Source organism: Sinocyclocheilus rhinocerous, unplaced genomic scaffold (assembly GCF_001515625.1).
Source record: "Sinocyclocheilus rhinocerous isolate Xijiao unplaced genomic scaffold, SAMN03320098_v1.1 scaffold5767, whole genome shotgun sequence".
Taxonomy (NCBI): Eukaryota; Metazoa; Chordata; class Actinopteri; order Cypriniformes; family Cyprinidae; genus Sinocyclocheilus; species Sinocyclocheilus rhinocerous.
The window spans coordinates 129,872-143,758 of record NW_015643153.1 but is presented as its reverse complement, the minus strand read 5'-3'; the positions used below and the strand labels follow the sequence as shown (position 1 = coordinate 143,758).

The 13,887-nt window shown below is 35.5% G+C and overlaps 1 protein-coding gene across 1 annotated transcript in view; it reads left to right on the top strand.

Moving 5' to 3' along the window:
• slc17a9b (solute carrier family 17 member 9b) overlaps positions 1–9,342 on the top strand; it is a 17,158-nt gene extending 7,816 nt beyond the window's left edge. Inside the window, exons 6-14 of the mRNA XM_016574312.1 lie at positions 216–315; positions 418–548; positions 3,775–3,878; positions 4,205–4,292; positions 4,584–4,618; positions 4,798–4,913; positions 5,072–5,127; positions 8,326–8,355; positions 8,503–9,342. Coding sequence (XP_016429798.1) covers positions 216–315; positions 418–548; positions 3,775–3,878; positions 4,205–4,292; positions 4,584–4,618; positions 4,798–4,913; positions 5,072–5,127; positions 8,326–8,355; positions 8,503–8,681 — 839 coding nt within the window. The 3' untranslated portion in view covers positions 8,682–9,342. The remainder of the gene's footprint in view (positions 1–215; positions 316–417; positions 549–3,774; positions 3,879–4,204; positions 4,293–4,583; positions 4,619–4,797; positions 4,914–5,071; positions 5,128–8,325; positions 8,356–8,502) is intronic.
• The last annotated feature ends 4,545 nt before the right edge of the window (positions 9,343–13,887 follow it).

Below are 13,887 nucleotides of genomic sequence, written 5' to 3'. Positions count from 1 at the left end.
AAAATATATATATATATTTTTTTTAAGTAAAAAAATATTTACTTAAAAAATAAATATTTAAGAAAATTAACTGTTTTAACTGTTATTTATTTATTAGTTACCACAAACTAATAAATGTTTAAATTTTAAACATATAGATTTATAATATTGACCGTTTTTGGTTATTAGCCATAATATGAGTGTTTGTTTTCTTGCTGTTATCATGTGATGCTCAGGTGTTCACTACCCATCACTGGCCAGTCTGTGCTCTCAGAAGGTTGTGGAGAGTGAGAGGGGCTTCCTCATGAGCACAGTAGGAAGCGGCTCATACCTGGGGTTAGTGTCTGATCTCTAACTGTGTCTGCTTTCACTGTTACATTTAGAAATGGAACGGATGTCTTTCAGATTGAATTTGTGTGACTGTGTGTATGTGTGTAGGACTCTGGTGATAGGAGGCATAGGCTCTCTGATGCTGGACTTGTATGGCTGGGAGAGTGTGTTCTACATCTCTGGGCTTCTGTCTGTGTTGTGGGCATACTGCATGTGGAAGTATCTGCTCAAAGGAGAAGGTATGTACAGAATATAGAAGCACAAACATTTGTGAGCATTGGGAATCTCTTGGTACCTCACAATTTGATTTAGATTCAGAGAATCATGATACAGTTCCTAAATGATTCTCAATGCTTTTTCATGTAGTAGATACATATTTTTGGCAGCTTACTGTGTTTTGTGGCCATATACACTACCATTCAAAGGTTTGGGGTCAGTACAATTTTTTGCATACCAGGGCCACATTTATTTGATAAAAAATACAATAAAAACAGTAATATTGTGAAATCTGATTACAATTTAGAAGAACTGTTTTCTGTTTTATTTTCATATATATATATATATATGCGTGTGTGTTCAAAAGAACAGCATTTATTTGAAAAAAAAAAACATTATAAATGTCTTTACTGTCACTTTTGATCAGTTGAATGTATCCTTACTAAATAAAAGAATTAATTTCTTTAAAAAATCTTACTGACCCCTAACTTTTGATGGTATAGTCCTTTATAAAAATTCCACATCGTAGCCATTCTAAAATATGCAAAATATTTCTTGCCATGATTGCCCAATCAAAATCAAGTATTCTAGAGAGCTGTGTAATAAGCTAATGTCATAATTTATGGTTTAAAGGGGTCATATGATGCGATTTCAAGTTTTCCTTTCTCTTTGGAGTGTTACAAGCTGATTGTGCATAGATAAGATCCCTGAAGTTGCAAAGACTAAAGTCTCAAAACCAAAGAGATATTCTTTATCAAAGTTAAGACTCTGCCACGCCCCCCTAAAACGGCTCGTTCTAACACGCCCCCACATATCTACCTCACTATGTGGAAATATTAGAATAATGCAGCCCAAATGTGCACGCAAAGAAAGAAGGCATGGTTTCAGTAACCGCAGTTAGTGTTGAAACAGCCATGTCAGGGAGACGCTGTGTATTTCTAGGCGAAAGCAAAAGCACTTTATTTCACCTTCCGAAAGTAGATGCATTTAGGAATCTTTAAGAACACTTACAACAGAACAGCAATGCATTTTATGGACGACCGTTTCGTGAACCTAGGAGAGGAGGTAATTCTGACTTTGCTATGACAATCTGGCACTTCTGAATCAGCTACTGTTTTGTTATTAGTTTAAGTATTTGCTATTGACTGTTCAAATGCAGAGTTTTGCACATCGTGTGTGTGTGTGTGAGAGAGAGAGAGAGACAGCGTCACATCAAAGTGGAGTCAGCTGTCTTAACCGTGGCTTGTGTACTGCAAACACATACCAGCTTCATCACTGTGTCTGTCACACGACTCTGTTCCCCTTTCGGGCTCTGTCTTTACATTTATTTTGAAAGATGAAGCTCGCGATTATGGTAAGGGGCGTTACATTTCCGACGAGTGCTTGCGGTGTTCGGCCAATCACAATGCACTGGGTCAGCTGGCCAATCAGAGCAGACTGCGCTTGTCAAAAGGAGGGACTTTGTAGAAAACGAAGCGTTTGAGAGAGGCGGGGCATAGAGGACCTACAATAATGTACAGTATTTGAAAAATAATGTGTTTTTTGAACATTAAAGCATGTCAACATATTCTGTTACACCAAATACACAAAATAATGATCTTTAAAAAAAGCATCATATGACCCCTTTAAAAAAAATCTAATACTAGCTTCTCTATTCGTTTTGTATGCGTGTGTGTGTGTGTGTGTGTGTGAGAGAGAGAGAGAGAGAGCGCGCGCATGGATGCTGAACAAAGGGTCTTTACTAAGCTCCCATAAAGGCCTGATTCACATCTGTTCCATGTCTGTCTATATATAGAGCACCCAGAAACAGTAACACAGTACTCCGTCCTGTCAGCTAAACATGGCTGAGGGTTTCTGACTGCACACATGACGTGTGGATATTTTTTGTAATATTTTAGTTTAACATGTACATTAATGTATAAGGAAAAGTGGATGATAATTATAAAATTATTTTAAAATGCTGCTGCACTTTACCATGTTGATTATGCTTGAGGGTGTGCTCTAGCAGTAACTGTTGTTATTTATGTTATTATTGTAGAGTAGAGAATCACTCTGATTCCCTTGACAGAATCCAATAAGATTTTTCCATTTGCTTTCGGGTATTTTGCAGATATTTTTGATTTTTATACATTTTGTTCATCATGATAGTCTTTACAAATTAACACAACTTGTATGAATTTTGAAGCCTAAATACAATCACCAGAAGTAAAAAGCTGAATGTCGGCTATAAACAAACTACACTAAGGTCACATGACTTCAACGCTACCATCACTAAGCTTCTGATAACTCTTTCAGTCTTTATGGGGAAACCCTTTCCTTCAAAGTTTGAGTTACAATAATTAGCAAGAGAGCAAATATAAATGCAACAAGACTATGGACTAGTGAGTAGATGAGTTTTACCGTTCGATTTGATGATGTTTAATGTCCCAGACAAACTCTGTAATCCCATTTAGCCACTTGTTTCAAGATGAGTAAAAGTTATTTTATTTTATTTTTTTACGTCAAAAGCGGGTATTACTGATGTATTCTATATTGTAGAATGAAACATGAAAATTACCACAGACCTTATTTCAGGCATTTAACCAAAAACCCATTGACTTGAGGATGATGGAACATGTTTCCAGGTTTTGTCCTACAAAAATATATCATCCCGACAACAGTCTGTTACTAGAATAATAACATTAGTAACAAGTTACTACTAGAGCACTCTCACAGTAAACACAAGTGTAATCAACATGGTGAAGTCATATGTGACTTTGCATTCACAAGTTTTCTTGCATTCTTAAATTACCCACATTCATTTTTTTTAAAATTAAAAATAATTAATTTTATAATAATTATATAATATAAAATCCTGTACATTGACACTGGTGTGGATCCAGTATCATGCAACTAATGCAAGCATTTTCAATTACTGATGCCATTGTAGAAATGTGCTATTAGCCATGATTGATTTATTCATCAAGCAACAAGCATTTTCCCATTTTCCCCAAATTGTAGTATTTGATCAGGTGATCGCAACATGGCGGCACCCACATGAGATGGCCCATATCTCCATAAGAGATGTAAAATAAACCCACTTTTATTAGCCTACTAATATCACTGGAGTCTTTATCTACATCATTATAAACATATTTGTCTAAACTACAATATATTTATCAATGAGCAAATGCACCTGCAGTGTCTTTTTTTCTGTCAGGCTGTGTTGGTGACATTCATTTCAAATGCATCCTAAACACTGAAATCTGTTTTTCAGCGCCGTCATTATTACACACTTGTGCACCGCTAGCACCTTCTTCACATTGCTGTCATGGCTGCCAACGTTTTTCAAGGACACCTTCCCTGATGCCAAGGTAAACTGAACTACGGCGTGTGAGAAAACTGTCTGTGTCTTATATCAGTGTGTATACTGAGATTTCACTCCTTCTATGTGAGTAATTCATTTCTGAGAAAGGGAGAGAGCTGGTCATGTTAGCATGATGCTGCTGTGGTTGAACTCCAGCAGGGGGCTCCACATCACAGTGCATCAGAATGTGTGTTTGATTCCTATTCGCAAAAGTGTATATCCACATGCATTGGACTTGCCTATTGTTCATTGCCTGTTTTCCTGTGTGCATCTGTCTGTGTGTGTGTGTGTGTGTGTGTGTTTGATTGTATGTCTGCATGTGTGTTTCCTCAGGGTTGGGTGTTTAACGTGATCCCATGGTTTGTGGCCATCCCTTCTTCCCTGTTTAGTGGCTGCCTTTCAGACCATCTAATCAGTCAGGGTACGAAACCACACATACTACACAAATACACTCACCATTTCTTGTTCAAAGATATACGTTTGTTTGTTCCTCATGTTCATGTCTTTTTGGTAGACAGTAGAAAGGCAATGATCCTTAGCGTCAATGGCTGCACTCTGTAATCTTTGTTCTGTCGTGACTTTGCTCTTTCCCACCAATGTTACGAGTCTGTTGTAAATGTCAAGTCTACATGATTGTAATTGACTTATAAAACTGTTAAATGTTCCTCAGCTGGCACACTAATCCTCTCGCTCCTTTCTTTGTCTTTTAAAGGTTTTGATACTGCATCAGTGAGAAAACTCATGCAGGTATGTTTGAAATATACACTCTCTTATGCTCACCAAGGCTGCATTAATTTGATGAAAAATACTTTTCCTGTGATGCAAAGCTGAATTTTCAGCATCATTGCTCCAGTCTTCAGTATCACATGATCCTTCAGAAATCATTCTAATATGCGGATTTGTATATGTATTATTGTGTTTTTCAGTTCTTCTCTATGGGCGTCTCCAGTGTGTTTACTCTGTTTCTGTGTGGGACCACTACCTTCCCCACAGCTGTGGCTTTCGTGTCCGCTACTATGGGCCTCACCACATTCAGCCACAGGTAATGTCACTCACCGCTTACTCATGCATTGAAAAAAATGAAATAGTAGAGCATGGTCATAGCTTGATTTCTGTTAATTCAAGCTCCAATAAATTGTTTGTAAAAGTGTCTGACAAATGCATGAAAGTAAATGTGAAAATGTAATTGTGTCTCTCTAGTGGGGTTTCAGTGAATGTTCAGGATCTCGCTCCATCCTGTGCAGGGGCTCTGTTTGGTATGTAGCATTCTCTCTACTTTAATCCACACTATGATTGCACACTTAAGACAAGAACATTGTTTATTCTAGGGCTGGACAATAATTCAATATCAATATGTATCGCGATATAATTTTTTTCAATAACGGTGATATGATTTTTAAACACATTTCCGATATTTCGATATACATTACAAGTTTCCCATACATTGATTTATTTGTGCTGTTTGACTTCGTTGAATAAACATGAGCACTGCACGTTTCAAAATCAAAACACGTCGTCATCGGCCATGGGACTGTGCAATTGACCTACTGCCTGGGGCCACGCTGCCAAAGGGTAGAATTTACCCACTGTCCATTCTGGAAAAGAAGGCTATGGAGGAGTACATCGAGGAGGCTCTCAAACAGGGATTCATCCACCCTTCTACTTCACTAGCCGCATCCAGCTTCTTTTTCGTCAGTAAGAAGAATGGAGGCTTGAGGCCCTGCATTGATTACTGGGTCCTAAATTCCCAGAGAGGCAATACCGTTATCCACTTCCTCTGGTCCCTGCCGCCCTGGAACAGCTATATGGTGCTCGCATCTTCTTCAAGCTTGACCTGCATAGCACGTACAACCTCATTCGGATCTGTGAAAGTGATGAATGGAAGACAGTATTCGTAACACCATCAGGCCACTATGAATATCAGGTGATGCTGTATGGCCTCTCCAACTCACCCTTGGTCTACCAGGGGTTCAAGTACCTCCACCGCTTCATGATCGTGTACATCGACGACATGCTCATCTACTTCTGGAACCTGGCCGAACATCGCCACCATGTGAAAGAGGTTCTTGAGAAGTTGAGAGAGCACCCCCTGCTAACACACGACGTAACAGTTACGTAATGTATTGGTTTCTTTTTGGTAATTTCATGACTTACCAATTGACAACGTAACTACGACGTCGCATGTCCGTAATTTCATTACCATCAAATTACTAACTCACAACGTCGTCAGTACGTCCTTCTGACGTTGTAAGATTACCAAGGACGTTCCAGATATGTAATCTATTTGTAACATATTGGTAATTTCATGACTTACTGGCAACGTAACTGCAACGTCGCATGGACGTAATTTCATTACCATCATTAACATGTTCTTTATATGCTCTTATTACCAAAAATTGCGATTTGAAATGTGTAACTAGACACAAGATTTAAATTTCCCTTAACATAATGTGTTTCTTTTCAAGTCAGAACATGGACGAGTGCTTTTAATAGTGACGTGACATACAGCGCGCGCGCCTCCGCAACTGACACACGTGACACACTGCATGCACAGTAGGATTTATTTACATTCCTAGTTACAAGACTGACTTACTACAGGTGAAATTTAGCAAATTTATTTCTTACTGTACGTACAGTACATAATTATTCACAAAAAACAATTACTGTAATTCAACAAAAGGTTTTTTTTCCTGTTCCAAAGGTTGTAGTACCTTCCTAGTGGCCAGACTGACTTACTACAGGTGAAAGTTTGCCAATATCACCCTTACTTAGGGCTGGACAATAATTCACTATCAATATGTATCGCGATATAATTTTTTTCAATAACGGTGATATGATTTTTAAACACATTTCCGATATTTCGATATACATTACCAGTTTCCCATACATTGATTTATTTGTGCCGTTTGACTTATAAACATGAGCACTGCACGTTTCAAATTCATAACACGGCGCGGGTGTTTTATATGACTGTATCTCTGAAGGGAATTGACTGTCTTCAGAAAAGTTTCGATGGCATTTTCATTTGATCTGATAAAGAAGCGTTCATGAGCGGAGCTGCTTTGATTACAGCCATTACTGGAGAAACCGCTAGTTTTATCACTCTAAAAGCGCCTCCTGCTGGCAGAGAATGAGTTTTCATTTTAAATAAGCCAGCAACATTTCCATTCCGTTTTTGTTGTTGTTCAATTTTTTTTTTTCTGCAGCGACTCGGAGCCCCTTTTTTTCCTTTTTTTCTGGCTGAAGCACATTTGTTTCAATCTATAAGAATAATCAGCCTACACTACGTTTTTGAACTTTTTGAACAGTAAGATTTTTAATGATTTAATTAATTAAATCATTAAAAAATAAATTTTTTTTTTTTTTTTTTTTTAGAATTCTCTTCTGCTCACCAAGGCTGCATTTATTTGATCCAAAGTACAGCAAAAACAGTAAAATGTTGAAATATTTTTACTATTTAAAATTGCTTTCTATTTGAATAGATTTTAAAATGTAATTTATTCCTGTGATCATACATAGGTAAATTTTCAGCATCATTACTCCAGTCTTCAGTGTCACATGATCCTTCAGAAATCATTCTAATATGCGGGAAAGAAATTATAGAAATTATACTTTTATTTAGCAAGGATGCTTAAAATTTATCAAAAGTGGTGATAAAGGCATTTATAATGTTACAAAAGATTTCTATTTCAGATAAATAGTGTTCATATCGATATCGGAATTATATCGTATCGACCGAAATTAAGAAATATATCGTGATATCAATTTTGGCCATATCGTCCAGCCCTAGTTTATTCTAAGTGTATGCATAAGTAGAAATGGTTTTGATTGGCTGTCAATGATTTTATTGTTCATCAGCTGAAAAAAAAAGCTCTGAAAGTGATTGTAGCCAGGGTTATTTTCGTATCATTAAAATACTTTAATAGTTTTTATTCACATTTTGAACTAGTTTCTATATTTTATTTTTTTATTTTATTTTTTTTATTTCAGTTAAATTTTTACATTAGATTGTCATTTGTGTTTTTGACTTTTTTATTAGTTTTTGTTTTTATATATATATTTATATATATGCATATTATTTTTTATTTCAGTACTTAAACTTACTTTATTTCAGTTAGTTGCCAAGTCAACATTTCTCATTTTCTTTTAGTTTAGGTTTCTTCATAATTTATTTTCTGTTAATGTTGATTTTATTTCAAGTACAATTTTAATTGGTTTTTAATAGTTTTAGTCAACGTTCCTCTTTGTCATTATCGTTATAGTTGCAGTGTGAACAATTTTATTAAAACTTTGTAGTTATAGTTATTGTTAGCGTTATCATTCTTGGTGTGCACGTATTAATTGTAATTTACAATAAGCAATATGTCTGCTATGTAAACCGTACAGGGAATATTACCAGTATTTTATTTGTCTTTTCTAAATCTGTAAAAAAAAGTTTTTTTTTTTTTTTCCAGGAGTGATGAATACCTGTGGAGCATTTACAGGCAAGAACAGTATAAAAACATTGATATTTTATAAATGTAAAATTGATATTAATCACTTAAAATGAAATAACAAGGACTCAATGTCCGTTTTTAAGTGGATTTTTAGTGTGCTGTATGTGTTAATGTTGTTGTATGTGTGTTTGTTAGGGGTCATCATGGTGTATTTCTCGGGGTATCTGATCGAGGCCACTGGTTCCTGGGCATCCGTTTTTGGCCTCATCACGGTACTGAACCTGCTGGGTTTAGGAACATTTTTATGCTTCGCAGAAGCTCGCAGAGTGGACATCGAACTAGCGAAGGGCCGTTACCACAACATCCACATCTGAGAGCACAGGACGGGAGCAGAGCAGCAGAAATGACAGGCTCTGACAGAAACCTTTCTGAAGAGGGACATCCCAAACACTCGCTGGCTTCTTCATTATGGTTCTTTTATTTTCTGTTCGGCTTTTCTTTGGCTGAAGAGAATCTAGGAGAAGCTGTAGGAGATACTTAACCGATATGGATCTGTTATAGATCACTAGGAGCCACAGTATGAAGTGTGTTACTGAATATTTTGTTAAGGTCCTTGCGTTCATTCATTTCTATTTTATCCTGTAGCACTTGTGTTGGTTTATGGTAGCAATTTCTTTAATATCATCATTACTGTGACCAAAGCAGTTCAAACCATCCATTAATCAGATGAAGACCAAAAGCTAGAGCTTGAGTGTCTGAGTACTGACAATGTTTATTAAATTATTGTTAATACCATTTGTTTTGGCATTGTAAAATACCTCGTCTCAGACATCTCGGCTGTTTTTCATACTCGGAGTGTGATAGAGATTACAGTTTGTTACTGCAGAATTGGAGTATACTGTCATTTAATGAAACGTGTGCTAGGTCATCTTGTCATTGGCTGATCCTTCAAAGCATTTTCTTTGTCTCAGCCGTCTGCCGTTGAGAAGAGTTTCTGATCTTTAAAGGATGTTTTTGTTTCAAACTGCTAGTTTGCTTTTTGTCTTTGATTGATTCAGTCATTAGAGACCTTCTCTCGACGGGTCATTTGCTTGGACCAAGATGTTGCACGATGAAATGATGAATGTTTTATGGTGATAAGCTTTATTATGTAGAGACAAGATCCTGAACGTTATATCTAACTGGGAATTATTTAACCAAAAATATTTCAATTCTATTCAAAAACTAAAGCTTATGTTTGGCCACAAATAAAATGTTACTGTTTAGTTACTTTAAAGAACTGAAGGAAAAGCAAGGACTCGGAAGGCGCTTTAATGGTTCTTATTTCAATGTGCATTAAAACATGCAACACATTTTTGCTGTTCTTGCAGGCCTATTGCTAGGGATGATCATGGCAGATTTGCAAAGAAACAGGAAAAAAGACTTGAATTGTTATATAACACCGTTCTCTGCATGAGACTCAAGGAAATTGTATTTTTTTCCAGAACATAAAATCATAAGAAATATGTTCACAAAGGTTATTTGTTATTAAAATGGTATTTTATACATAGATTAGATATCACTGTGTGTAATATATACAATACACAATATTTCAGAAAATGTTTATATTTATTGATTTATATCTGATTTAGAGGTTAGATTGAAAATGCTTATGATCTTTGCTTTATACATATTGTATGTTTTTTTCTGCATTCTGTTCTGTCTTGTTCCTGTTTTGACTGATGAAGCTTTATAGAAATGCCATCTAACATAAATAATGTTCCATTCCATTTAATGCAATTTAATTTGATCTTTAAAGTGTTCTGCATAACTGGATTAGAATTGTGGGGTTTGTTCCTTCATCTCAGCTGATAATAACTTGCATTAGAGTAGCGATGACGAAATTTAGCATATTTATTACGCTTGCGTCATTCCTTATTAAACTTATTTCACTCAAAACTAGGAAATACAACAGATGATCTGTGAATTAATGCAGTGTCATACCATCCTGAGTTGAGGATGAAAGATGCGTTTCACAGAAAACTGAATCAGTCCTTGATCTTTAAAGTGTTCTGCATAACTGGATTAGAATTGTGGGGTTTGTTCCTTCATCTCAGCTGATAATAACTTGCATTAGAGTAGCGATGACGAAATTTAGCATATTTATTACGCTTGCGTCATTCCTTATTAAACTTATTTCACTCAAAACTAGGAAATACAACAGATCTGTGAATTAATGCAGTGTCATACCATCCTGAGTTGAGGATGAAAGATGTGTTTCACAGAAAACTGAATCAGTCCATATTGTGTTCTTATTTTCGAGACAAATGTCACATGAAAAAGAAATGTGAACAATGTAAATGCAGTATTCTTTATTTGTAAGCATATTTTGCTGAAATATAAAAGTATATTTTATTAAGGTTAATAAGTTTTGTGTTTTAATTTACACCTCCAACAGAGCGATCCAAGACATTGAAGTTGTATTGTGAACCACAACACCAGGAGAGTCTAGAAAATTAGGTTTTATGCACAATTGTATGCAGTGTTACATAATCCTGCCATTTTATTATGTTTGTTTTTTTTCACATTTTTTTTATTTTATTTTTATTGTTTCACCTTTGTCCCAAACTGGAACAAATGTTTTAAAATATGAAACTTCATAGTAATTTTTTTGTTTTTCAAACTAGGGTAGTCCAAACAAAGTGACATCATCAAATCATTTCAATATTGTCTGATATGTTTTTATAATATATATTTAAATGTATTTATAATATTTTTAGATAATTTATGACTTAAATTGTGCCATAATTTCCACAATGACTTACTAAACTATTGGCTAATAAAAAAATATCATAATGTAAGAATTTACCAGGAAGACAACTGTGTCAGTTAAGAACTTGAGATGAAATCTGAGATATGATGAGTGACAAAAACAAAGATAAGGTAAAGAATGGTAAAAAAGGTCAATAATGGACACCCTTTTCAGCCACTTAAGAAAATATAATGCTTTAGTAAATCAAAATTATGACATTAAAAAGTACAAATTATACGGTAAAAGTCATAATTATGACAGTCAAAATTATTAGATAGTCATAAATAGCCAAAAGTTATAATTAAGACATAAGTCAAAATATGTGTTTCACTGAAAACTGAATCAATCCTTATTGCGTTCTTATTTTAGAGACAACTGTCAGGTAAAAAGAAATGTAAAACAATGTAAATAAGGTATTCTGTATTTGTAAGTGCATTTTGCTGAAACATAAAAGTATATTTTCAAGGTATATGTTCTGTGTTTTAATTTCCACCTTCATCAGTGATCCATAACATATTAGCGTTGTATTGAGAGGCACACCACCAGGGGGCAGCAGAGCCCATAAAATAGTGTGGTGAAGTGGGCCTACCTCACTTAAAGGTGTAATTGAAAGTGCGTGGGTGGGCATATGTGCGTAGAGCCCATAAAATAGTGTGGTGAAGTGGGCCTACCTCACTTAAAGGTGCGTGGGTGGGCATATGTGCGTGTTTAACTGGAGTGTCATGGCTAGCACCTCCCAACTGTTTGTAGCATCATTACACCTCAGTTTCCAGTCTGGAAACTTCACCAACTGCGCCCAACCATCAACTTCCACACAGCCTTTTTAGTATACTTGAGTTCTGATCATCTACATATATTAACAGACACTTTCACGGAGCTCATTATTCTGAGCAGCCGAAATATATGCCTGCAAGTAACCTGTGTTGGAAAGGCCAGCGGGCTAATGAATCTTGTAGAGCCATATTGCGGCAACTAACGTTAGTCGTTCACACTGTTGTCGTAATTCCAGAGCAATATCAGCATGGATGGACGTGCAGGTCTTCCTCTGCTTCTGTCGCAGATATATGGGGTGGCACCATATGGCAGGTCGCTGCGTGCCATGCTGGTGAGTTGGCAATATGTGCATGGGGTGAGATCAGGGGCCTGGGGCAAAGTGGGCGACACTGTGTCACACCTGAAGATGAGAGGTGCTTGTATTCATTTGAAGTTTTCTCATTTTGATGCATGTATTTGTGTACTCTGTGAGTACTATAGAGAATACCGTCCCCAGGCTCTCAGAGTCTGATATGGTTAATGTCCAGACTGTTTGAGTGACAATATCCAGATCTCTGCTTATGTGTGGATGAATGTTTGTTTGTGTGCGATTACACAGATTACAGTGTTGTATTTTCTAGCCATTTTACAGATGCAATTTTATTTTATACCCTTGTCCCAAATTGGGACAAAGGTTTTAAAACAAAAAAGAAAAAAGAAAGAAAATGTTGAGCATTTTGAGATACGATGTGTGACAAAAATAAATATTAGAAAAATAAAGAAAAATCAAGGTAAATATATGGAAGCCTATTTCAGCCACATAAGAAAAAAAATAATGTTTGGGTAAATCATAATTATGAGATAAAAAAAGTCATGATTATGATATAAATCAAATTTGAAAGTATGAAATAGTCATAATTATGACATAAAAAGTTGAAAGTATGACATACTTAGAGATTACAAATTGAAATGACATAAAAATCCAAAATTATGACATAATTATGAGATCAAAAGTTTTAGTTTTGACATAAAAAGTAAAAAATATGACAAAAATGTTTTAGAAATACATAAAAGGTCATAATTCTGACATAATTATGACAACTATTTATAAAACAAATCTCAAAATACAACTATTTATAAAAAATTACTTGTAATTTAGTGTAATGACTTAGTATTTCATCATTTTAATTTTTTATCGCTGAATTATGACATCCCATATATCACAAAACAGGATTTGGACATTTTTTCTACCAATGTTATTTTCATTGTGTCATTTCCTCCACAGAATGCTTTTAAACACAATACATAATTTGATATGTGTTGGAAATGATAGTGTGCTGGAAATTATCATAAGGTTCAGAAGAAAAAAAGAAAGAAAAAATGAAAGAATCCTCCAATGCTACATATATAGGAAGGTCCCATGCATTTACAGTTGAACTGGAGAGAAATATGACTGTATGTGGGTTTTATTTTACATGTGTACACGTGTTTATTAACACATCCATCAGCTTTCAATCCACATGCCATAACGGTCCATTCAACAAAATTTTACATGCCGCGTGAATATGGCATGGTGAGAGATTCTGATGATGTTTTAACATAGACATTTAAAAGTAATTAAAATCTATTGTCAATAATCTTAAAAACATAAATGATTCTAAAATAAAATCTTGATATGTCCCATTACTAATCTTTTGGTTTAGTGAATTTGAACAACATCAGAACTGAGGTAGGGCACTGTATGTTTTCGGGATATTATTGAATTTAACACAGCTGGTTGTGACATGCCATAATATCACAGTTTTTACGTATCTTAAGGATCGTGGCAAAGCCCTTAATTAACTCACGCGGAAAGTGACAGAGGAACAGCCCCATGCGCGCATTATTGGTTTTCGTCACAATGGAGGAGTAAAGAGCCTGTCAGAGGAGCAGGAGATGCGCCTGAGTGAAATAGCGCTCTTAATTACTAATTAACTTCAAGCTAATGACAATGTCACTGTGTCAACGAATGGCCCCCCCCCCCCCCCCCCCCCCCC